At 37.1% G+C, this 24,688-nt stretch overlaps 3 protein-coding genes across 5 annotated transcripts; all 3 read left to right on the top strand.

Moving 5' to 3' along the window:
* The first annotated feature begins 218 nt into the window (after window positions 1-218).
* LOC113708044 (uncharacterized) lies at window positions 219-2,611 on the top strand. 3 transcript variants are annotated; one of them, XM_027230512.2, is made up of 5 exons: window positions 219-324; window positions 557-800; window positions 1,451-1,626; window positions 1,882-2,173; window positions 2,249-2,611. In XM_027230512.2, exons 2-5 carry the CDS (start codon window positions 634-636, stop codon window positions 2,313-2,315), a joined length of 702 nt encoding a protein of 233 aa, XP_027086313.1. In that variant the 5' UTR covers window positions 219-324; window positions 557-633; the 3' UTR covers window positions 2,316-2,611. The 3 variants fall into 3 exon arrangements, with proteins under 3 accessions (XP_027086313.1, XP_027086296.1, XP_027086304.1); XM_027230495.2 differs by having other exon boundaries at window positions 228-424; XM_027230503.2 differs by having other exon boundaries at window positions 293-452.
* A 1,548-nt stretch (window positions 2,612-4,159) lies between these two features.
* LOC113708038 (ruvB-like protein 1) lies at window positions 4,160-8,596 on the top strand. The gene is made up of 12 exons (XM_027230487.2): window positions 4,160-4,316; window positions 4,661-4,849; window positions 5,007-5,138; window positions 5,252-5,401; window positions 5,655-5,810; window positions 6,222-6,356; window positions 6,612-6,677; window positions 6,762-6,868; window positions 7,441-7,540; window positions 7,636-7,727; window positions 7,816-7,885; window positions 8,026-8,596. The coding sequence occupies exons 1-12, from the start codon at window positions 4,236-4,238 to the stop codon at window positions 8,113-8,115; spliced, it is 1,368 nt and encodes a 455-aa protein (XP_027086288.2). The 5' UTR covers window positions 4,160-4,235; the 3' UTR covers window positions 8,116-8,596.
* A 3,556-nt stretch (window positions 8,597-12,152) lies between these two features.
* On the top strand, window positions 12,153-18,777 carry LOC113708033 (4-hydroxy-3-methylbut-2-en-1-yl diphosphate synthase (ferredoxin), chloroplastic). Its single transcript, XM_027230473.2, has 20 exons — window positions 12,153-12,332; window positions 12,552-12,790; window positions 13,103-13,260; window positions 14,018-14,124; window positions 14,216-14,316; window positions 14,393-14,469; window positions 15,195-15,314; window positions 15,398-15,628; window positions 15,902-16,018; window positions 16,102-16,176; window positions 16,277-16,354; window positions 16,459-16,518; window positions 16,608-16,670; window positions 16,865-17,009; window positions 17,086-17,224; window positions 17,503-17,580; window positions 17,660-17,819; window positions 17,914-18,012; window positions 18,116-18,220; window positions 18,404-18,777. Exons 2-20 carry the CDS (start codon window positions 12,583-12,585, stop codon window positions 18,503-18,505), a joined length of 2,223 nt encoding a protein of 740 aa, XP_027086274.2. The 5' UTR covers window positions 12,153-12,332; window positions 12,552-12,582; the 3' UTR covers window positions 18,506-18,777.
* Window positions 18,778-24,688: the final 5,911 nt, after the last annotated feature.

Below are 24,688 nucleotides of genomic sequence, written 5' to 3'. Positions count from 1 at the left end.
GTGTCAATTAACAAGGGAAGTAACCGCAAGTTTTCTTGGATCTTCTTGTTCTGTAGCCATGTCCTCATTGGTGGCGTTCGGGAATGTACTATGCAGACAAAATTTGACTTTTGAGGGGCTTGATTTTGCACCTTTTAAAACTTACCGGGGCCAAATTGAAATTTACTTTGTCAAGTGTAAAATTGTAAATTAATCCAGACACAAAGGAGACTCTCTGGTCGGCACAAAAAGTCAAACACAGGGTTCAGCGGCCCACACGGCCTGCAGTTCATTCGAGCGGCGTCCATATTCCTTAATTCCCACAAAAAAGGAAGTGATTTTTTGGTACGTTATTCCATTATGAACTCAAGCAGAATAGTAATAATTACCCAAGCATTTCCTCCGCTCTTCAAGTCTCTCTTCCGTTCTTCATCCTCCTCCTTAGGTGCTTCTTCGTCCAACTGTCAATAATCGTCAGTCTCTCTCTCACTGTCCTTCCGTTCCCAGTGTATCTTTTTGCTCCAGTGAGTGGCACGTGTTTGTGAATATTCTTAACCGACCTTAGTGCGTTTTTCAGGGGTGCAAAAGATTGGTTTTTTGAAGATATTGCAGCAAAGAAAAAGGGGGTTTAGAGGGGTTGCAATTGTGAGGCTGATGATGGATTCTAGCTTGGAGAAGTGTGATGGGAATGTGGAGAGTAAGATGGGTTTAGTGCGCCCTGCTACAGAGGATTATGCTCAAGAAGCAGTTGAAGCTCTCAAAGCTGGAAAGGTCATTGCTGTGCCTACTGATACCCTCTATGGCTTTGCTTGTGATGCTTGGTATGGCAAATTCCCGCCCACTTCGAGCTTTCGTTTCACCCCTTTTATTCATGGAGTTAGTTTCCTTGTTCTTTGTTGTCTATAGAACAATGAGCCTTGGCAAATTTGAAGCTTTCGCAGGGCCTTAACTAGTGCGTATGGCAATATTTTATGTTTTATCTGTGTGCAAATGTTTGATTGAGGAATTTGAGCTGTAGAACTTTGTTGAAAAGTAAATGCTTATGAATATGTGCATCATCACGCAGGTGTATGATGCGTGCATGTGTATATAGCAAGTTACTTCTTGTTCCTGTTGAAATTCAGGAACTATGCTTTTCAAAGATGGAGTTTGATTAATGAAGAAGCAGTTAAAATGCTTCTTGCTGGATTAACTGAAGAATAGTGCCTTTTTAGCTTGCTGTATCAGAATTTAATGTATAGCTGCAAAATAGGAGCAATTGTGAATAAAATATTGTAATACTCTTTCTGGTTCTTTAGATTGCCATGGACAGGTTTTTGATAGTAAAATTTGAGGGACAACTTTATTTTCAGTACTTATGTTGCTCAGCTGTGGTTGTAGGACTTCTTGAGCAATATCTCATTGTTGCATATTCTATTGTTTATAAGACCCTATAAGCTCATGGTACATTTTATATCTTGGCTTTGAACAGCTCTGTGGAAGCAGTTAACAGGATTTATGAGATCAAAGGTCGTAAATATACTAGTCCGCTGGCAATTTGTGTTGGAAATGTTGAGGACATCAAACATTTTGCTGTCACGGATCATTTGCCTCCTGGTTTGCTGGATTGTCTCCTTCCAGGGCCGGTAACTGTGATACTGAGGCGAGGTTTGTAGCTCGATGCTTTGTTTCTTTAAGTGGGATCTTTTTGGGGAGGTTGTTGATTGTAATCCTATTCCAAGTGTGATAATTTGAAGCGGAGCTCATATATCATGTAAAGGAAGAAGTTTGAAAAATTACTTGTTCAAGCTTAGCTCTTTCTCCCATTATGGGAAGCTATCTTCTTTTGTTTTTTCTTGAACTGTTGGCTTTGAATTTTGAATAATGTATCTTCTGTGAAGCTTAACTTTTGCTATCTTACAGGGGATTCAAGCATCCTTGAGAAGTCTTTGAATCCTGGGTTGGAAAGCATTGGTGTTCGAGTCCCTGACTGTAATTTTATTAGGGTGATATGTAGCGGCTCTCAAAGTGCCCTGGCCCTTACTAGTGCCAACCTCAGTCGGCAGCCTAGTAGTGTAGACATCAGAGATTTTAAGAACCTCTGGGAACATTGTGCATACATTTATGATGGCGGTGCTCTTCCATCAGGGCGTGCAGGTTCAACAATTGTGGATCTTACTAAGCTAGGAACGTACAAGATTCTCAGACCTGGGAGGTAAGTTTTGAATGCTCTTTGGTACAAAAATCCTCTTAGTTGTGCATAATCTTGGTAAACTTCTTGTTTTGGCAGTGCCAAGGAAGAGACGATTGCAATCCTTGAGAGACACTCTCTGCTAGAAGATGGAAGTGCTACATAAAGTGGTTGTAGTCTTCTGATGAGATTATGTATTGGGAAGGACAATATTCACGTAGGACCGAAGGCCTGCAACTACACGGATAACACTGTAGCATAGTGATTATTATCTGGATTCATCTGTTGAGTAGCTATTTTTTTATTTTTAATAAATGTCCTGTGAAAATTATCAAGCTGACTGTTGCAGTTGTTTTGTTTTATGTATTGCAGTATCCGAGATCACTTGTAAACCCAAAATACTGTTATTGTCCTCGGACTCCATGCATTGCAGTACCAGAGAATTAGTCATTTTCTCCTTTCTTTCATTGTTCTCCTTTAATTCTTTCAGATCATGCTCATTGCATGGGGTTCTTGTATGAGTAAAACCATGTAACATGTTCATCTAAAGAGCAACCATGTTGTAATGAGTTGCACAGAAATGACATGGTGGTCATCGGATAATAGGAAAGTCTCAAAGGCAGTGTGCTAAGCGTGGCGATGCTATGCAATGCCAATGAGTACCTACATTTTTCATTTCTTTTCTTTAGTGAACAATAACACCTACGGCGTTTAGATATCAATTTCCCGATTGTGGGCTTTTCACGTTTGTGTCTTTGGACAGGTGAAGAGAAGAGAATCTCTTTTTTGTCCCACTAAATTCTGCAGGCAGCTAAACTTTTTTAAGCACCGTTTTATACACTCTTAAAAGATCATTCTATTTTACAATTTTTTTTTATTATAAGTGAGAGAGTTTGAATCGAAATTTTTTATTTATACTCTTTTCTCTCAAACCATCCAATCTATTCCTCTTCCCCTTCATTTTACAACTTGAGTTACCTTTGGCAAATGACACTATTGGAGTCGATTCACTATTCTTGGATGTGTTTCTTGGTTAATTATGAGAAACCAAAATTTAATAATTGGAAGAGTACTGTAAAATCATATTTTCTTGTATACTATGAATGTGAGTTGTTTGTTAAGGAAAAGGTGTTCCCTTAGTTTCTTAAATTTAGTAGTATTAGTTAGGCTTAAAATCCCCCGCACCCCACCCCACCCCAAAAAAAGGATAAATTATATTTTATCCCCCTATAATTTTGTATTTTTATATAATCCTCTTATGATTTTAAAAACTATACATAACCCTCTATTAAAGTATCAAAGCGATAGAATTTGCAATCCATAACAGATTCAACTAGAATGTTAAAAATACCTCTATGTAAAATTGAAAATTATTTATTAACCACAGGAGAGTTATGTATATATTTTGAAAATTATAAAGGAATTATATGGTAAAGTACAAAACCATAAAAAGGTTATTTGATAAAATATAAAATCATACTGGATTAGAGTGCTATGCATATTATATTTATATACTTTGATCACTTCACTTATCTTAGTTTTTAAATAAGGGTAATTTCGATATTTTTATATATTTCGTTACAAATGATCATTTCCGCCACTTTGACACTTTAATCCAAACTATGAATGTGTTATAGATAGTTTTTAAAGCTATAAAGGAGTTATGTGAAAAATAGTTATATCATAGGAGGTAAAGTGTATTTTGCCCAAAAATAAAAGGTTTCCCTTCCTACATATTAGTAAAAATATTCTGTCAGGGAAACCAAATTTAGCTGTTACACATGCTGAAATATGCATTAAAGTTTGGTATTTAGAAAATCATTTTCCCTTTAAGTACTTTCATTTAGAAGCTAACCAATCGTGTCCTCAACTGTACACCCGGACGCGTAAAGCCAAAGCCACGCAGAAATAATAGTATAAGGGGCCGAAGTGAAATAGTCCTCAAACTTCAAGGGCTTCAATGTAAATCTCAACCTCCCTATTACCTTTCACTTCAAAACCAAATCCGCCTCCATTATCGGGGCTTCCAGCATAAACCCACAAGAAAGAAGAACAGAAAAGAGAGGGAAAAAGAAGAGAAGGAAAGATGAAGATAGAGGAGGTACAATCCACCACAAAGAAGCAGAGAATTGCTACTCATACTCATATTAAAGGCCTTGGACTCGAGGTATCAACTGAATTTGGTGTTCATGGTTTTTTTTTTCCTTTTGTCTTTCCTGGGTTTTAGGGTTTAAGGTTCTTATTACTGATAAAAAAAATTGGTTTCTGCGATATGCTTGGAAAGATGATTGAAAGATTGGATTTTATGCTTTTGTAGCTAACTTTAACTGCATTTTAGAGATTTCTTAGTTAATTTGCAACTCGTAAGCTGTTAATTTCAATATCAGTAAGACTTTGACAATACAAGAAATAATAATAACTAGTTTCTAGTGTTGTTGGTATTTTCGTGATTGATGGAATAGTTTTGTTTTTTGTTTTGGCCGATTTGTGGTGGTGCTGATTATATTCTAGCCCAATGGAAAAGCAATGCCTTGGGCAGCAGGATTTGTGGGGCAGGCTGCAGCTAGAGAAGCTGCTGGCCTTGTTGTTGATATGATTCGCCAAAAGAAGATGGCAGGGCGGGCACTTCTATTTGCTGGACCTCCTGGTACTGGGAAAACAGCTCTTGCCCTTGGAATATCCCAAGAACTTGGGAGCAAGGTACACTTTTGCGTGTTTCGTGGCATTATCATTTTTTTGAGATCATTAGATTCATTAATCATTCTTTTAATGAGGAATCTGAGCATGATATAATTTCTATAATGGATGCAGACTTTTGCATGTAACAGCCCTTTTTGTTGATTTCGCAACAATGCAGGTTCCATTCTGCCCAATGGTTGGGTCAGAAGTGTATTCATCTGAAGTAAAGAAAACTGAAGTTTTGATGGAGAATTTTAGACGAGCTATTGGTCTCCGTATCAAAGAAAATAAGGAAGTGTACGAAGGAGAGGCATGTTACTCATCTTTTCGCATTAAAGTTGGAATCTTTATTCTGCACCATATTTGATACTTGGTGTCACCTCGAATACTTTTTGACATCTCAGAGAGCTTCTTCTATTGTAGGTCACTGAACTATCTCCTGAAGAAACTGAAAGTGTGACCGGAGGATATGGTAAAAGCATCAGCCATGTCATCATTGGTTTAAAAACTGTCAAAGGTACCAAGCAGTTAAAGCTGGACCCAACAATATATGATGCACTGATTAAAGAAAAGGTGAGCGCTCTATATCCCTATGCCTGTCTTTGAATCTCATTAGTTCAGTTAGTGTTGGTAAACTAGTCAAGAATACTGGAGTTGTTTAGCTGCATTGGCTTTTTGTCTAAAATTTTCCTCATTTTGTTGAACTTCAAGATGGAGCATTACATGTCTTATTCCTCCTATTGTCGCAAACACCTTTTTTGTGTAGCGTAAAAAAAGCACCTTTCAGCTCAAGCCTCGGCTTTTAACATGATCATACCTCTTTCAGGTAGCTGTTGGTGATGTTATATATATTGAAGCAAATAGTGGAGCAGTTAAAAGGGTAGGCAGGAGTGATGCTTTTGCTACTGAGTTTGATCTTGAGGCAGAAGAATATGTCCCATTACCTAAAGGGGAAGTTCACAAGAAAAAGGAGATAGTCCAGGTTTGCCTTCGGTACCATGAATAAAATCTGGAATTGTGCTAATATCTTATGATCTTAAACCATTGCAAGTACATCAAACATAGGTGTTCTTGACTATAAGCGAAGATTCTATTTTTCATGCTCCAAAGCTTCTGCTGCTTTGCCGAGGGTCCATATGAAATTGGGCATCTGGTATTCAGTCCACCTGTGCATCCTAAGAGTAAAACTTTTAGAGTATCTTCCCTTAATCAGTTCCTTTTATCTTGAGGGTGAAGCAAGTTTCTTCTTGTAGTTATTGAAGAAATGAATACCAGATACTCTTTATTTATGTCTGGTACTTAGTTGCATGGATAAATTCTTCGAGAGCTATTATACACATATATAAATAAATGCTTTCTTCCATATTCTGAATTCAATATTCTTGCCTATTAGGACGTCACATTGCATGACCTGGATGCTGCAAATGCAAGGCCTCAAGGTGGACAAGATATATTGTCCCTGATGGGTCAGATGATGAAACCAAGGAAAACAGAGATTACTGACAAGTTGCGTCAAGAAATCAATAAGGTACTCCATATAGAGTTTCAGTTTATTTGTTTTTTTTTTCATGGTTTTTTGGAAGTCTGTATAACATCTTGTTTACAAGAGATGCAATTTCTAGAGTGCTTGGATACTTTGTTCTTGATCCAAAGATAAAATGTAAAATGTTAAACTCAATGTTCAGGAGAAAGGTGATGACTTTTATTGCTACAGAAAGCCGATGCTTGGATTTGGTATTTTGTGTTGTGTGTTGCTTCATCTTACAGAAGATGTCCATCGCAGGTTGTGAACCGTTATATTGATGAAGGTGTTGCAGAGCTTGTTCCAGGAGTCTTGTTTATTGATGAGGTTCATCTATATACGTACATTATGACGAATGAGTTTGGGTGTTATTTTGATATGTTCTAATAATTTGAAGCATCTTATTTGCAGGTTCATATGTTGGATATGGAATGCTTTTCATACTTGAACCGTGCTGTAGAAAGTTCTCTAGCACCAATAGTGATTTTTGCCACAAATAGGGGAATATGTAATGTCAGGTATGAAGCAATGCTGGTGCAGTTCTTTGAATTACATCTTGATTCTCATCATTTCATTTCTTTAATTATTGGTTGCTATAATCTCGGTGGAACATCAAGAGTGTAGACTTGAGCCACTTAATTTTGCATAGGTGCTCTTAACATATTATTCTCAATCTTGGTTCATCCTCTGTGATTCATTTAAAATTATTCTAGATGCTCTGTGAATGTGTAAGGTCACATACTGGTGTTACCAAAATGTAGTATTCTACTCTTGATGAGCTTGATAATGTTCCACATATATATGTTGAAGTTAATTTGTAATTAGTCAATGATGCATGAATGCTTAAGACGGCTTTCTTTTTCTGCCCAAGGAGAGGGGGAAGGGGATGAAACTTTGGATTCTGTTGTGCATTAACTATTTCTCAAGTTCATCAAGAGGTGACATAAGCATAGACATCCCTTCGCCTAATAATGTTTATCACCAATAGTTGCCTGCATCTTAATCTTAATTGTCTGATTGCAGAAAATGGCTAGAAATCCTACTTTTTTAGCTAAACTGAAAAAAAAAAAATTTTTTTTTTGGTGTGTAGAGGAACAGATATGACAAGCCCTCATGGCATACCCATCGACTTACTTGACAGATTAGTGATTATACGGACTGAAACGTATGGTCCAGCTGAGATGATACAGGTTCTATGACAGCTATTTTTTTACAAAGTTATTTCTGCTAATAGAACATCATGACTTTTTTACATTGATACGTAGCTGTTGTGATGTTTGGCCAGATATTAGCAGTCCGTGCACAGGTAGAGGAACTGGTAATTGATGAAGAAAGCCTGGCTTTCCTTGGAGAGATAGGACAGCGAGCATCTTTGAGGTCTCTATTAACCCTTCTGGAGGATTTGTTTTGGTTTTAGATAATTCCTGGGTATGCGTACTTAACTCAAAAAATTCCTTTTCCTCAGGCATGCAGTTCAATTGTTATCACCGGCCAGTGTCGTAGCTAAAATGAATGGTCGTGACAATATATGCAAGGTATTTTACCAGTCAAACGTTGGCTAATTTATTTGTCAGCTGGGATTGGAATCAACTCGATTTTGTTATGAGTTCTCCATATGCAATTGCAAACAAAGTAGTTGTGATGGTGGAAACTAATGGTGCTGATAAATTGGCAGGCGGATCTTGAGGAAGTGAACTCCCTATATCTGGATGCAAAGTCTTCGGCCAGTCTTCTTCAGGAGCAGCATGATAAATACATATCGTAGTGAACAAATAAGATGAACTCGTTGATGCAATCTTTGATGTCAAGACGCTTGATTCTAACCCCTGAGAAGAGTATTATCCAAATTTCCGAGGCATTGGTTCTGATGAGATTGAATGCAACTCGGCCAGTCTTCTCTGGTCACCATCTGTTTTTGCCTAGGTTGTGGGGAAGGGATATGGGTTGATTCAACATGCAATCTAATTAGAAAGTAGTCGTGTTCTAATGCTTCGTGGCATAATTTTGACATCAAATGTGGAAAGCGCATTCTTGTTTTTACTTGTAGTAACTGGTGTGGCTTTCATGTTGCTGTGAGCGTTACAAAACTCGATCAGTTTGGCTTTGATGGAGTCCATCTGCAAAATGTGAGCAAATGGGATCGGAATGGAATCGTATCTTTTGATGAGGATCTATTTGTAATTTTCAACTCTAGACTAATTCGTGTTAGCAATACGATATAATATTATGTTGTTGCCATTTGTAAACCTCTCCATCCCCTAGTCATAAGGTTGGAAAATGTGGTACTTGAATCAAGATCGATCGTTTGGCAAGAGTTCGTTCAAGAGAGGTTTATCAACTAATTAAATCAAAATTGAATAGAGTTTTATATTTGATAACATTTAAATTGGATAAAAAAAAAATTGATCAAGATTGATTTAGTAAATAAATAAGTTAAATTTAAATAAAAATTGTTAAGAGTCGGTAAAATAATTAAACAAATTTAAACGTCGGATTTGACTAAAGTCCTACCTACCCACTTACCAGGCCTGCCAAAAATTGCAACTTTGTGACTAGCGTGTGCTGGGCGCACGTTCAATCGTTCGAAGGCCTCGGCCGACGGGCCAAGCATTTGCAGATGCAAGATTTTTCAGGTTATAAAGAAGGACAAGCTGGACCTACATCTACTGTGTGAGCATTTATTTATTATCCCAAGGGCGCATGGTGCCAAGATTAGGTGTTGCCCAGTTGCCCGGATCTTTATTGACAGCCACAGTCAGAGAAACTTTAAAAAAAAAAAAAAAAAAAAAAAGTTTTCCTACCCCACCCCCCGCTCCCAAAAAAAAACTTTAAAAAAATTAGATGTGAGGTTGCTCGCATTCAATAATGAACGAGGGACCTGTCTGCATCCTGCAATGCCACATGGTCCGCGAGTTGAATGAAGAACCTTTTATTTTTTATATTAGAATTAACTCTCATAATTCAGCCCTTCTACCTTTGAAGCTAACTGAAGAAGGAGGAGGAGGAAAAAAAAAAAAGGGAAAGAGCAAGAAGAAAAAACAAAATATAGTAGTGAAGTCAACAAGGGCTAGCGGTCAGTCATATGCTTTGACCGACTGGACGAAGTATAAAATGTTGTGTGGGCAGAAGCAGAAAATTGTTGCTGCAAAAAATAAAAAATTATCGGCAGCAGCCGCAAGTTGAGTCGATGAATTTGACGACGTTGAGATATGTGATTTTCTTAACTTTATACTTTTCCAAGGATTCAAGTATCAAACAATAAATTTGTTGATCAAAAAAAAAAGTATCAAACAATAAATTATATATATTTGTTGATGACCATTGGGTTGTGATTGGAAGAACGAGAATAGATCTTTATTACTAACAAAAGGTTAAATTACATCACACACGAGATAAAAAGCTGGTCCAATGTGCTAACCACCTGCCTCACTGGCAGTTCGACTAATTACGTAATCTAATAATTATCAACACATCTCGTGATTGATGAATATTTCACTATATATTTTTGAAGCAAGACTTTACACAATCTTCGAATATTAGTCCAATCAAAAGATTGAAATAATTCTAAGTAAAAAAAGTTCTACACAACCTTAGTGGATTAGTCCAACCAAAAGGTTGGGATATTTCTAAATAAAAAAAATTAAAAAAAAAGAAACTCAGGGACAACTCTTTTTTTATATATTTGTGGGATATCCCTAAGCCAAAAAAAAAAAAAGAACGTGGACAACAACTCGTTTTTTCATATATTTGTGAGGACAACGTGTTGCGCGCATTCCATGTATTATTGCTCAAGCCAAATGGTTGGCTCACATCACTTTCTTCTCTTTTTTTTTTTTGTTGTTGTCAATCGTTATCATTTACTCAACTCCTGCTCGCATCTATTTTAGGAGATGATTCAATTAGATCAAAAAGAATTAATAGATACTGAACCACCATCTGCTCTACTCTTGCATCACTTGTTGTCTACCGTCTTAGAACAAATTTGCTTCACTGTTTTGGTTCCTTTTACCAAGTGTATTTCTTAGCCTGCTGATACTTCTATTGTATGCTAGTAATTAACTAGTATCACTCGATGGTGAATATGTTTTTAATCGTCCATTGCTTAGTATCAAGTTTTTTTTTTCTTTTAATCCCTTCACCCCTCCCCATTTCCTTTCCACCCCAACTGACTGGTCAAGGGATCGATCCCCTGGTCTGTTTTTTTCAACAACAGACATTTACAAGGAAAAAGCTAAACTACACTCAGGACACACCAAAGAGAGTCTCACTCAACTTAAAGGGGAGACTCATAAAACTTCACCGTCTAGGCAATTGCTGACTGAGGGGAAGCTCTGAGGAAGTAACAGCTATTTACTACTATTTCCCTGGTCTGTTGTTTATATCATTTTCACTATTTACTGCTGACATGAATTGACTTAAAAAATTTAACTTGGAGGGACAAAATACCCATGAAAGAGAAATACAAAGAGAAATTGAACAACGGAAACACATAATACCCATGAATGATTTTCAAGGTTAAATAAAGGTTAATCTTGAAGGTTCACCCCAAAAAAAAAAAAGAAAAACCTGAAGGCTCAACAATCACGTGTGTGGACCAAAATAGATGGTTGGCGGCTTCAATAAAACTTTTGGTTCTAATTTGTTTATCTCGCATCAGTAAACAAAAATAGTACAATATTTATTGCCAGGATACGATTGAGTAACACTCTGGATCCGACAAGAGGAGGAGAACAACACGTCACGGAGTTGCCACAGAAACCAATTAGAATGCGCCGCGTCAACTTCCCTCGTGCTCCACGATGTGGATTTTGCTGTTATTTCCGCTCTTTTCAGGCGCCTTCCTGCAATTGAAATATGCTTTCGTACATTTCTTATATACTGTGAGCATTAAATAAATAAATATTATATGTGTCAGTATATATAAAATTTATATATAGAATATTCCTCGATGTAGGCCTAAGGATACCTTGAAATGCTGCAGTTGTCCCCTTGTGTTTCTATTATACCTTAGATTTTCCCCTTGAGTTAATTTCTTTTCCCCAACTACCGGTTACGTTTTTGTAGTACCAAAAAAAAAATAATAATAACAAATAAATTTTAAAAAATCATAATTTGATTAAAATGCAGAATAAGGTGTTTAAATACGCCCTTTCTTTCTCCTTTCTCTTCGTAATGCTGTAGTTATTAATTATTACCACTTCTAAACCTAAAATGTAGAACAAATTTTTCAAAAAATGCTCCCTAAAGATTTTACAATACTAACAAGTGAGACAATGCAGTCATGCAAAAATAAAAAAAAATACAATATTTCTAAGTTATGATAAATAGGTGAAGAATTCTGAGACCAATTTATATTCTAACTAAAGAATGAGCTAATTTTTATTATATTTCTTACATATACTTTAATTTCTTTGAATCGCGACTAGATATGATAGGTCCAGGCACGGGTTTTTTTTTTTAACATTCTTTTGCATTTTTAATCTAAATATTTTTTTGATTTAAATTGAGTTGTTCATTTGAACAGTCCACCATTATTGAGTATGCTAGTATAGTAAATATACTAAACATGCAATTGGCATTTGGCAATTAATTTTCTTGCTCCAACATTTATCAAGGGTCAAAATCCAATTATGCCAAGATACAAGGACATAACGTACTGCGTCTAACAACTTTTGATTCCCAGCATCTTTTGGAATTTGGATGGGCACCAATACTTTTTGTCCTCTTCTGTGGTGGGTACCTTTTGCTGACTGACAACTCTACTGAATAATATAAGTACAGTCCAAGCCTCCAAATTTGTCTGAAACCCGTTGCTGATTTTTCCTCCTCTCAAAACTCCTCCAGCCACCAAAATTTACTGTCCTTTTTCCCCCTCTCGACTCTTCCATCTCCAACGGAATCAAGCTTCATAATAAGAGGGGCTTTGTCTTAAGATCATACATTTTTTTGATTAGCTATTTAGCACAGTTTTTTCAGATTCTGGTAAGTTTTTTCTCAGCAGTTGTCCTTTGCTGAAGTTATTTTTGATGCAAGCTTCTTTTGTGGGGTTGAAGGTTTCTGTGAATTTGATTGTTTTAAGCTTGATTTTAAGTTTCAAATAAAAACCATTTTACAGAATTTAATGGGTTTTACATGTTTAATTGAGCGCAAGGTAAATTTTTGGGCTAAAAGTAATGGAGTTCCTTTGTTTTGATGGTTTAGGAGGGGAAAAGGTTCAGACTTTGGAGATAAAATGGCGACTGGAGCAGTTCCGGCTTCTTTTACAGGTCTAAAGAGCAGGGAAAATGGACTGGGTTTTGCAAAAAGCATGGAGTTTGTTAGAGTTTCCAACACTCAAAGGGTTAAATTTCGTCGAACCAAGGTTTCCGTAATAAAAAATTCAAATCCTGGACAGGAAATTGTTGAGCTTCAGCCTGCATCAGAAGGGAGTCCACTATTAGGTATAATTTTTCAAAATGGACTATGCTAAGATGGAGTTTTGTGAAAATTTATATTCGCAGTTTACTTGCTTAATTAATTTAGATGTCCCTATCCCTAAACAGACCCAGTAAATTTTTTGGTTTTAATTGCTGGGACCTACAATAATTTGCTTGAGAACTAAGAAATTTTTGGGTAGCTACATGAAAATTAAATCACTCATCAAGATTTGATTTTCTTTTGAATGTTTTCCTGATGGTGGGAAAGCAGAAAGTTTGGTTGACTGTAATTGTGCTTGCCTGCATCGAAGTCTGATAACAAATTTCTTATTGTAGTTCCCAGACAAAAATATTGTGAGTCTGTGCACAAAACTATCAGGAGAAAAACTCGCACAGTGATGGTTGGCAACGTGGCTCTCGGTAGTGAGCATCCTATACGAGTTCAAACCATGACTACAACAGACACTAAAGATGTTGCTGGAACAGTTGAACAGGTGCTATTTATTTCTGCTTCCATGATGGTTTTCTGTAATACATTTTTATTCAGTGATACGACTTGATATGGAGAGCAAGCTGTATATATTTGGCGTATTTAAAAGCTCATTCATCTTATGGGCCCATTCCCCCCCTCAGCCAAACAAACAAAGTGGGAATGAAGAAAACGAAGAAGAATCTGGTTGATGTCTGTGTATAGATGGCCATGTTCCATTTTGGATTTGCTTTGATTGAGTCTTGACTTGCATTGTTTACTAGGTGTGATTGGGGGTACTTAAACTTATAGGGGTTTTTATAGGGTTTATCAAGCAATAAAACTTTGCGGGAGAAAAAAGAAAACTTGCTGGATGTTAGCAACTTTTCTCTGCTCTCGACAATGGGATTTGGAAATGAAACCAGATGGCAGAGCTAATCTGAATTAAGAACACATCTTTTTCTTAAAGTAGAGACAATCTGTAAAACGAAGCATGAGTGTAATCACCTATTGTACTCTTCGCATCTCCTCTAAAAGTTTGTGTGCATCTAAGCTTAACATTTCTAGAATGAAGAATGCTGCAGTTTGAATTGCAATTGATTTTTTGAACTGTTTATATAAGCTGAAACTTTTTAGAACATAAATTTGGCCATAAACTAGGAGTGACAAACAATTGAAGCAGTTAACTTGTTTTTGATAGTTTGGAAGCAATGGCATGCTTGTCATCCTTTAATGATGTCCACTGAAGCACTTGTCCTCAGGTTAAGTGTTACTTGTTGTAGGTGATGGGGATAGCTGATAAAGGAGCAGACTTAGTTCGAATAACAGTTCAAGGGAAGAGAGAGGCAGATGCATGTTATGACATTAAAAACACTCTTGTCCAAAAGAAGTACGTCTCAGAATAAGTTCATAATTTGTGAGAATGTATATCTTCAATTGGTATGAGAAGACTAGATTTCATTACATGATATATTTTGCAGCTATAATATCCCTCTTGTGGCGGACATTCATTTTGCTCCTTCTGTTGCGCTGCGAGTTGCAGAATGCTTTGACAAAATTCGTGTCAACCCAGGAAACTTTGGTACTTTCCCTAACAACTATTCCACAGGCAGGTTCAAATGTTTTCTTACTTTAATCTGACAGGATGTTCCTTCCAGCTGACAGGCGAGCCCAGTTTGAGCAGCTGGAGTACACAGAAGATGAATATCAGAAAGAAATTGAGCATATTGAGCAGGTCATACTGCCCAACAATTTTTGTGATGACTGATAGACTTTATGATGTTTATCACTCATCTTGCTCATGGATATTGAGAAATTTTACAGATCCTGGGGATTTCAAAGGGGAACATAAGAGTATTAAGAAATAAGTGGGATAATAGATCTGTTCAGATTCTTTTCTTGACTGCTTTTCTCCTATTGGTTTCATATACACTATATAAGGCTAACCCTTTCTCTATTCTATTTGATGCTTGAGAAAAATGCAAAGTTTTTTTTCTGGGTGGAAGAGGGGGTGTTAACAATCAAAAGTCAACCATTTCTATTTAGTATGATTAGAAACATTTGTTGGATAATGCTGCTACTAATATATTCTGCTTTCTTCCACTGGTGTTTTATGCCTACTTGTGTTTCTCTCTGGAAACATGCACTGCGCTAGTGAGATATTATGTTTTGGGGGGACATCATTTGTTGAAAACAGCAAATAGGTGCAGGGTGCATTGTTGCCCATAACTACCATTTTCTAGAACCAACATCTAGTTTTCTTTCTCAAGTTTATCCATGCCTCCATCTGTCTGAAGATGATAAACATCAGCCTTAAACTAACAAAGCTACTTGTCTTGTACTTAGGATGCTATTTTCAGGTGTTGGTTACTTCTTTAAACCCTGAATTTGCTGCTATCTTGAGGTGCTGTTAGACTGCAATTTTTTGACATTTACCTATGCAACTTCTATTTTATTCAGGTCTTCACTCCACTGGTTGAGAAATGTAAGCAATATGGAAGGGCAATGCGCATTGGTACCAACCATGGCAGCCTTTCAGATCGTATAATGAGTTACTATGGCGATTCGCCAAGGGGAATGGTGAGCAGAGATTTGATCATTTTACCGGTCTCTCTTGATACATCCTTCCATATGTAGTAATAGGATTTTTGCCTTTGTAACAGGTTGAATCTGCATTTGAGTTTGCTAGGATTTGTAGGAAGTTGGACTTCCACAACTTTGTGTTTTCAATGAAGGCAAGCAACCCTGTTATCATGGTTGAAGCATACCGACTTCTTATAGCTGAAATGTATGTTCTAGGATGGGATTACCCATTGCACTTGGGAGTTACTGAAGCTGGTGAGGGAGAGGATGGACGGATGAAATCTGCAATTGGTATCGGAACACTTCTTCAGGTACTTACGATAATTTATTTCTATCCTAGTTGATGAGGCATCTCATTTGTTGTCGACCCTGCTGAATCAAGTTCAACATGAAAAGTAAATTTCAGTTCTACAGCTATCTATTGCTGGGATTTTGTCTTTAAGGTTTTATTCTAGAAGATTGTGCAACAGCAAATGAAACCTGCAGTGTGCATTACTGTGTTACCTATGGTGTTGTCCACCATTATTATTCGTGTGACTAGGTCTGTAGGAGATTTAGATGGTAAAATTGTTTTTACTATGCAGGATGGTTTGGGTGATACAATCAGAGTTTCCCTTACGGAACCCCCAGAGGAGGAGATAGATCCCTGTCGAAGGCTGGCAAACCTTGGTACAAGAGCAGCCGAACTTCAGCAAGGAGTGGTAGGTTAAAACAAGAAAAAGTTGAAGTCTTTAAAGTTGATCTTTGAAATACTTGACAAACTAATGTACCTGGTATTCATCAGGAACCATTTGAAGAAAAACACAGGCGATATTTTGATTTCCAACGCCGAACAGGTCAACTGCCAGTGCAGAAGGAGGTGAGAGAAATTTGAAGTATATTTGTCAATGTACATGTTGAGCCTTCTCTTTGTCTTATCTGGACTGCCAAACTGATAAACCTGAACGTGTAATCAATAGGGTGAAGAGGTGGATTATAGGGGTGTCCTCCATCGTGATGGATCTGTTCTCGTGTCCGTTTCTTTGGATCAATTAAAGGTCTGATTGATAGTTTGCTTTTGGAAATTTTACTGTTATTCGCCTTTATGTTCTTTACTTTGTATTTGACTGCTTCTGATAAATTTTTTGTTCATTTTTATCAGACACCTGAACTTCTGTACAGATCTTTAGCGGCAAAACTTGTAGTTGGCATGCCATTTAAGGTCCTTTCCCAAATACTTTTATTGCGTTAAATAATTAACCTATGTTAGATATATATTGAGATTTTAAACGAAGTTATATGTTGTCACAGGATCTTGCGACTGTTGACTCAATTTTATTGAGAGAGCTTCCTCCTGTTGATGATAACGATGCAGTAAGGACCACTTCTTTTTAGTCTGATAATATCAGTGTTTTTAATGTTGTGCAGTTGTGCATTTAGTATCATTTACCTTTCTAGGAACTTGCATCATCTTGATCCTTGGACCTTGTGGTTCTAAATTTGTTGCATCTGCTGTAATGTCATTCCAAGTTTAAGAATGATTTGATTGTTCCCTATATTATGACCAGAGATTAGCTCTCAAAAGGTTGATAGACATAAGCATGGGTGTTATAACACCTTTGTCAGAGCAGTTAACAAAACCTCTGCCATATGCCATGGTTTTGGTTACTCTAAAGGAACTATCAAGTGGAGCACACAAGCTTCTCCCTGAAGGCATGTTTTCTCCTTTTGCTCATTAACTTCATATAGCCAGTAGTTGGGTTATGTTAACAACTATTTTTTTTTTCAGGAACACGCTTGGTTGTCTCTGTACGCGGTGATGAACCCAAAGAAGAGTTGGAAATCCTCAAGAGCACTGATGCCACAATGATTCTTCATGACATAACCTATACAGATGAAAAGATTGGCAGAGTTCATGCTGCTAGGAGGTAAAGTTGTATCAGATTAATAAAAACTGCACAATACTAGTCGTCAGCTTGTTGAGGCCGATAAAGTATGAGGAATAAACAACAGTTTGCAACTGTCTCTATGCATCCATATTAATATGCTCAAATAATGACTCAGTTGACTGTGCTGGCCACAGGGATATTAATGGACTTTGCATGTGCTTATATTGTTGGTGCTGAGTGGACAATGTTGTTCTTTAGTAACTACCCTAAATTGTAACCCATTGTCTGGGATTGACTGCTAAATCTAAACTGTGCAGGCTTTTTGAGTATCTTTCTGAAAACTCCCTCGACTTCCCTGTCATTCATCACATTCAATTTCCTAGAGCAATCCACAGGTATCATGGAACTAAGATTAGTTGACTAAGATGAACCTGGGCTAGATTTTTGAACCACGTTTCTCCTACTCCTTGGCAGGGATGATTTGGTCATTGGCGCTGGGAGCAATGCCGGAGCCCTTTTGGTAGATGGTCTTGGAGATGGAGTCTTGTTGGAAGCCCCTGAACAGGACTTCGAATTTCTCAGAAATACATCATTCAATTTGCTGCAAGGTTGCAGAATGCGTAATACAAAGACGGTGGGGATTTCATTTTTGAAATGATTCTGAACAATAAACAATGCGTATCTCAGACTTACCTCTTTACGTCACAAATGTGCAATTTCTGTACCAGGAATATGTGTCATGCCCATCATGTGGGCGAACCTTGTTTGACCTTCAAGAGATAAGTGCAGAAATAAGAGAGAAGACATCACATTTGCCTGGTGTTTCGGTGAGTACCTTAGCACTCTATCGCTAGATTTTATCAATTAGTGCCTCTCACTCTTGGGTATACCAAATTAATTTTGCCTATTCAACTCGATCTCTTCTTGTAGATTGCAATTATGGGTTGCATTGTGAATGGACCTGGAGAGATGGCTGATGCAGATTTTGGTTATGTTGGTGGTGCTCCTGGAAAGATCGATCTTTATGTTGGGAAGGTACCTTCATTTTCATACCCCACGAACAAAACATTTGCTTCACGAACCATAACTATTTATGCTTTGCATCCATCATGTTTGTACCGTACATGGCTGATGGCTAGTATGATGGTTCAAGATGATCAACATGTTATATACAAAATAAACTGTTTGATGAATTTGATGGTCCCTTCATTTGATCAGACGGTGGTAAAACGAGGTATTGCCATGGAGCAAGCAACTGATGCTTTGATCCAGCTAATTAAAGACAACGGACGCTGGGTCGACCCTTCCGCGGAAGAGTAAAATGAGTCTGCATTGCAAACACAAGAAGAAGACAGCAGTCAAAATATATCGATGTTTAGTCATGAACAGGAATCCCAAGTCTAAGGCGTACATGGTGAGGCAACCTTTTTCCCTGGAACTTGTCTCCCAGTCTGCGGTCTTAGCACAGAATAACGAGAAATATGATGTAGCATTACAATCCATGAATCATGGAACAGATCTTAATTGATGTTCATGTAAATTAGTGATATATTCATTATCAAATAAATCAAATTTGTAATTCTGACTGGAAAGGCCTGCTAGCATGTTCTTGAAGTATCTGCTTGTCAAAGTACTTGTTTGTACAAGGCTAGATGATGTCTGAAGTTCTATCTTTTTTCTTTTTTTTTTCTCCCTATGTTTTTTGTCAAATATGTTATCAGCAACAGATAAAAGTAACTGAAAGTTCAACTCCTACGATCTCAACCTCCGTCCAAGCAAAGCAGGAAGATTCCGCACAAATTCATTTATTGCTCTGGCAAAATGAAGGCTAATCAAAGCTACTTCTCTCAGTCCCTCCAAAAATAAAAAGAAAAAAGCTATTTCTCTCAGTTAATGAAGATTCAGTACGGGGCACCCCGGCCTTTTGGGTTCAGATGATGAGCATCTTAGTAGAGTCCAGTTTGGTTAACCCAATTTAGATTCTTCCTTTTTTTTTGGAAAAAAAAAAAAAAAGCATGCTTTTCCACTCCAGGTAACTTAAACTCGATCGATCGCTTTACATTTGAATTATTTGTGTCGAATTTTTTGTTATCCCCTTCAGACCAATACAAAGAAAGATCAACAACAGTAGTATCATTTAATGCGCATTTCTGCAATCAAACAATTGGGACGGGAGAAGAAAATGTGAGCAAAGTTGCTGATAGTGGAAAGGGCATCTCCAGCTGTCCCCTACCAAACAATCTTTTTTAGTACTACTTTATAGTTTGAAGCAGATTCTCAAGTGCCACAACCCTCGTGAAGCTCTTCTAAAAAAAAATGTGAGGCCAATATGAGGGTATTTTTCGTTACATGCCAACTAGTACAAAAAGTACATTTATTTTTTTTAATGTATATGGAAGGTTTTTGAACACAATACTTCACACTTACACTCATCTTTCGTGCCATCCAATCCATTCATCTTCTAGTATAATCCCTCGCTCGGTATCAAAAAGTTGGATTGGCCATTTTTTCAAAAACAAGTTTTTCAAATACAATGCAATAGTAATATAATAATAATTTTAAAAACATCTCATCCATATAATACATCAAATATTTCAAAAAAATTTTATAGTAAATATTTTTCCATATACACTGCTACAGTAAAATTTTTTAAAAACATTTCCAAAAACAACTAATCCAAACGGGGTAGGATCCAAATATGTGAAATTGGCTGGTACTCTCACTAGGATTAGAATTAATATTTTTTTGAATGTTAATTGTCTACAATACATGATGATGAATGGTGATTGATTTTCTGCATCGTCGAATTCGACATTTTAGAAGGCCTTTTTTTTTTTTTTTTTTTGTTTGATTCAAATTAAGATTTTTATGTTTTGCACATTTTAACGCATATGCTAAGATGGAAGACAAAGCAAAAAAAGGAACAAACAAATTTGGTGCCCGCGAAGGGTGATGGATGGCCATGTAAAGTTGTCACTACTCTTTACATACTCACCAAACTCCAAAAGGGAAAAACAACACCCAGCTTACTCACTGCCGTCCGTCACCTGCACACGAAAAATGTACTACACTACATAGTACATACATCCCAGGAATCGGGACCCCGCCCCCGACATCTCATAAAAACCACATGCCAACCCACCACGACCATGACAATTGACAACTCTCCTCACTGCTCCTAATTCTTCTTCAATCTGGTAATTTCCCAAACTCTACTTTACACCTTCGTCGGTCATGTACATTTCAACAGCAGAGGAAACCAAATTATCCTTCAAAAACAAAAACCAAATTATAGTAATGACCCCAAGAATTTATTGATATTGACATCCATTGCATTTTTCTCACCAAAAAAAAAAGACCAATTGATGTGCTCCCCCCACCCCACTTCAGTTAAAAGACCATATATATTATTTTATTTTATTATTAGACTACAAAAATCATTACCATAATCAAACTAATAACATGATGGATTTATTCAAACTACAATTCCTCAAACATTCATGGTCCAATCAAATTTTGAACATGTGATACGCAAGCCAACCAAAAGAATTTATTGAATCGAATACTAGTAAAAATGGTCAATTAAATTGCAACTGGACAAAAAAAAATCAATTTCTGGCACAAGAAAGTTTTTATTACGAGCAAAGTAAAGAATCAAACAAATCATGTGGCCTCCCAATCAAAATAAATCTCTCTCAACTTAAATGCCACAAAATCTACCAGCCATTAAGTATTAGTAGTCTAGACTGTATCTCTATATAGATATAGAATCTGTATCTATATATGTAATTTTTTTTTTATTACTAGTAGTACTTGAGTCCTACAGAAGTTCCCGCCGGGCGGCGTACCCAAACTGCGCCCGCTGGATATTCTGCTGGCGCTTCTTGTAAACCAATGCTCCGATCCCGACGATGCAAACTCCGGCGACTACTCCGATGGCAATCCCGGCCTTCTTGCCCCGACTCATTCCTTCCGACGACTCGCCTTCCGCCTCTATATCACTCGAGTCGGCGTGACTAACATCGCCGGCCTCAGACGGCGACGGTGCAGGAGACTTCTTCAAGGGCTCAGTAGAATTAGCCGGAGTGGGAGCAGGCGAAGGGGAAGACTCCGGAGCCAAATCTGGCGGTGGGGCAGGAGGGGAGTTCACAGACGGCGACGGTGATTTCTTGGGCTCCAGACTTGGGACGTCAGCACCGTGGTCTGGCGACGGGCTGGGTGAAGTTTGCGGCGGATCTACAGAGAAAGAGAGTGGGGAGTTGAGGAGCAGTACGAGAAGAGCGAGGGTGAAAATGTGGAATGTGGACATTGTTGATTGATTGACTGATTTACAAACCGCTTTTTGCTGGAAGATCTGCAGAAAGTACAAGTAATAAAAAGGAGACCCAAGTACAATTGAGTGAGGAAACGGGAATGATGGGTGGAGTTTTGTTTTGGTTTCGTATGAGATCTAGTTAATTTCTGGGACTGTAAAGATCTGGAGAAGTAAAAGGGGTTGACAAAGGAGTGTGAGCGTATGGGACGGAGGCAGGGAGGGAAGGAGGGAGATAGAGAGAGACGGCAGTGGGATGAGGAGAAGAACGCGGGGGGATGGATGGAAGGGCGATGAAGAAGATGTTTGATTTAAATATAAATAGTCCTCCTAGATTTGTGATTTCCGAGGAGACGTGAGATTGGAGGAAATGGAGTGGACTTGGGGTGCAAATGGAAACCGGGAAAGTGCTTATCAGTTTTTCATTTTCAAAGTTACCGTGTGTAATTCAAGAAATTCTTCCATATCTATTTTGAGTGTCATAACTCATATCCATAATTATAATTCAAGAAATTCTTCACATATTATTCAATAATTTAAACTGTTAAAATCATCTAAGGTCTAATATATCTATTTACACATCCAATGGTAAATTAATACTCATCTTTATTTACATCAAACGATAAATTGGAATTGGTGCTTATCGATGTTGTACTTAAAAGGTTGTACAGAACTCTTGAATTGCATATTATTTACACATTATTTATACATACTGATTTATTTACATCATCAATATATTTTTCAACCATATTTTAATTTCACATATATTACATCAAAAAAATGCTACAGTATTTTTTCAAAAAATTATTCCAAATAATTAATAATAAGGGTGGTATTTGACCCGCTAAATCGATCAAATATGGGTTTTGTGATTATGCAAGTTGAATATGGGTTTTATTTTTCAATACCCACAAATATCGAACCCATGCCTAAATTTTAATATTTTTAAATATTTTTATAATAATTTTTAAATTTTGCATACTTAAAAAAAATATAATATAACACTTTTTTTTGAAGGAAAAATAATCTAACACTTTGAATTTATGTAATCGAATCTTCATCTTATTTTACAATAGCGGTCCATATTTAGACTGTGGAGGTTATCATCTGATGCATTGTAAGGTGGTAGTGTTTTGAATTTCCTTATTTGTCCTTATCTTTTTTTTTTTTTGAAGCTCTTATTTGTTTTACCGCTGGAGTCAAGAACAGTGAATCTGAGGGGGCCAATGCCAATGGAAGACTACTAACTAGTATTTCATTTCCTGACCTTTTATTCCATTCTATTCTTGCGTTTCACTCCTTTTCCAATAAGTTGGACTTCGAGGGTCAATGATAATCTCCTATTCTTCTTCTTCTTCTTCTTCTTTTTTTCAATGTAATCTGCAAGTTAGAATTCAATGAAATATGTCATGTGTAATGCCTAAAAGTGCCTTCATATAAACGATTAAAATTGGAAACATCTATGCCAATTTTTTATTACAAATTAACACCCCCTCATCCAAAAAAAATTTTCGATCACATAGAAGCATTCCTCATTCCTAACTCCACGTCGAATTTTTAAAGCATATCTCTTAGTTTTACCCCTAGATTGTTCATGGATAATTAGTTGTCAATAATATTACTTGTAATTACTCAAAATGGATAAAATATAGGTGCTTCAACATGAAAGGCGAATAAGTGAATTTATTGTTATTTTTTTGCTGTTTAAATTTGGTCTTAACTCTTTTAGTAAACAAGTTGGGATGAAAAATGGGGATGGACATTATTGTTGATTAATAGATGGAGCCTTCAGCTTTTGGCTTTTTTGGTGAAGCCCAGAATATTATAACCAAAAATGGGTCGACTGGAATTGTAAAGTACAGCTGAGTGTGGTTAATTTTTTTTTTTTTTCAATTGTAAGTAAGAGTATTGAATTCTTTTTTTTTTTTTTTCGACACAGGGGTGTTCGGGTCAATCCTTACGGGGCCCGACTAATCCCCTGCGGCCCGGGTCCGGAGCCCCAACCCGGCCCGAACACGTTAAGTGCGCGGAGGAATCCAGCGGAGCGGAGACTCGAACTTGGGATCTTAAGGGTCACCGGTGAGAGGCGCTACCGCTGGACCATTCACGCGGGGGCAAGTGAGAGTATTGAATTCAAGAACCCTTATTTACAAAATTTTATCCAATTCAGTGCTTCCCAGCTGGATCGAGGCTATAATTGTTCAAAAAGGAGAACTCATGAATGCCACATTTAAGTGGCTTGTTTCCAAAAAAATTCAGGCGAGTGTGCTGTGCATTTGTTTGGTCCGGTGGTGGTTCAGTCCCCTCCGAGTTATTTCTCCTTAGGTCTGTCCCTTCCCCTTAGTATAGAATAGATTAGGTTTATTGTCTAAACAAAAAAAAAAAAGAGAGAGAGAGGGGTTGACACCTAGACAGGAGAAGAACATGGGGGATGATTACAAAGACAGATACTAGTACTAAACTAAACTGTCTAGATTCGAGGAGAGGAGGGATGCGCGGGGGATAGGCGGTAAAGGATTTGACATTTGGCATTTAGGCTTTGGTGGAGTTTTCTTTGCAAGAGGGAAGTGGCGTGAATCTGAAGCAAACCCACGAACCGGCACGACTCCTCTCAAGAGTCAAGTCTCAAGGGGAGAGGGAAACAAAAGAATGAAGAAGTTTGTAATGTTGCTCTTTCGTTTCACTCTCTTTCGCCATTGGGAGACGCCGAGTGTCAGGCATCACAAGAAGTAGTTTCATTTCTTTGGTAATCTTAAGAGTCTGTTCAGATTACACAATTTCTTACAAGTTTTGTACAAAAATGTGCTGCAACGAATTTATTTAATGTACGTGAAATAAAAAAATTATTAAAAATATATTTATAAAAAATGAAAAATTTTTAAAGAAAAATTTCAATCCACCTACTCCTAATATTGGCTGCCCATGTTTACAGTATCATGGGCAATCCATCTCCTCAAACATTTCTAAATACTACTACCGTGAATTGATTCAAAACCATTTTGACAGAAAAAATATGAAAACAAAAATAAGAAAATAGAAACGTATTAGATTGTTTGTGACAACACAAACACGAGATCAGTTGAGATGTTATATGAGTTTTGATCATTCTCTATACAAATGTGACATATCGTTCAGTAGTACTTTTAATAAAATGTAGCCCCTTCTTTTCTTTCGCAAGAACAAGCCATTAA

Source organism: Coffea arabica, chromosome 1e, assembly GCF_036785885.1.
Source record: "Coffea arabica cultivar ET-39 chromosome 1e, Coffea Arabica ET-39 HiFi, whole genome shotgun sequence".
NCBI classification, from domain to species: Eukaryota; Viridiplantae; Streptophyta; class Magnoliopsida; order Gentianales; family Rubiaceae; genus Coffea; species Coffea arabica.
Note: the sequence above shows the minus strand (reverse complement) of the source record. Positions and strands in the feature narration are given on the sequence as shown.

What these genes read in the sequence shown, in the direction of transcription:
- LOC113708044 (XM_027230495.2), top strand. Translation starts at nt 340, where the DNA reads ATGAACTCAAGCAGAATAGTAATAATTACCCAAGCATTTCCTCCGCTC. An exon ending in TTCTTCATCCTCCTCCTTAG is followed by an intron (nt 425 to 556) that starts GTGCTTCTTCGT and finishes TGCGTTTTTCAG; the next exon opens with GGGTGCAAAAGATTGGTTTT. An exon ending in GGCTTTGCTTGTGATGCTTG is followed by an intron (nt 801 to 1,450) that starts GTATGGCAAATT and finishes GGCTTTGAACAG; the next exon opens with CTCTGTGGAAGCAGTTAACA.
- LOC113708038 (XM_027230487.2), top strand. Translation starts at nt 4,236, where the DNA reads ATGAAGATAGAGGAGGTACAATCCACCACAAAGAAGCAGAGAATTGCT. An exon ending in GGACAGCGAGCATCTTTGAG is followed by an intron (nt 7,728 to 7,815) that starts GTCTCTATTAAC and finishes CCTTTTCCTCAG; the next exon opens with GCATGCAGTTCAATTGTTAT. An exon ending in GTCGTGACAATATATGCAAG is followed by an intron (nt 7,886 to 8,025) that starts GTATTTTACCAG and finishes ATAAATTGGCAG; the next exon opens with GCGGATCTTGAGGAAGTGAA.
- LOC113708033 (XM_027230473.2), top strand. Translation starts at nt 12,583, where the DNA reads ATGGCGACTGGAGCAGTTCCGGCTTCTTTTACAGGTCTAAAGAGCAGG. An exon ending in CTGTTGATGATAACGATGCA is followed by an intron (nt 16,671 to 16,864) that starts GTAAGGACCACT and finishes TATTATGACCAG; the next exon opens with AGATTAGCTCTCAAAAGGTT. An exon ending in CACATTTGCCTGGTGTTTCG is followed by an intron (nt 18,013 to 18,115) that starts GTGAGTACCTTA and finishes CTCTTCTTGTAG; the next exon opens with ATTGCAATTATGGGTTGCAT.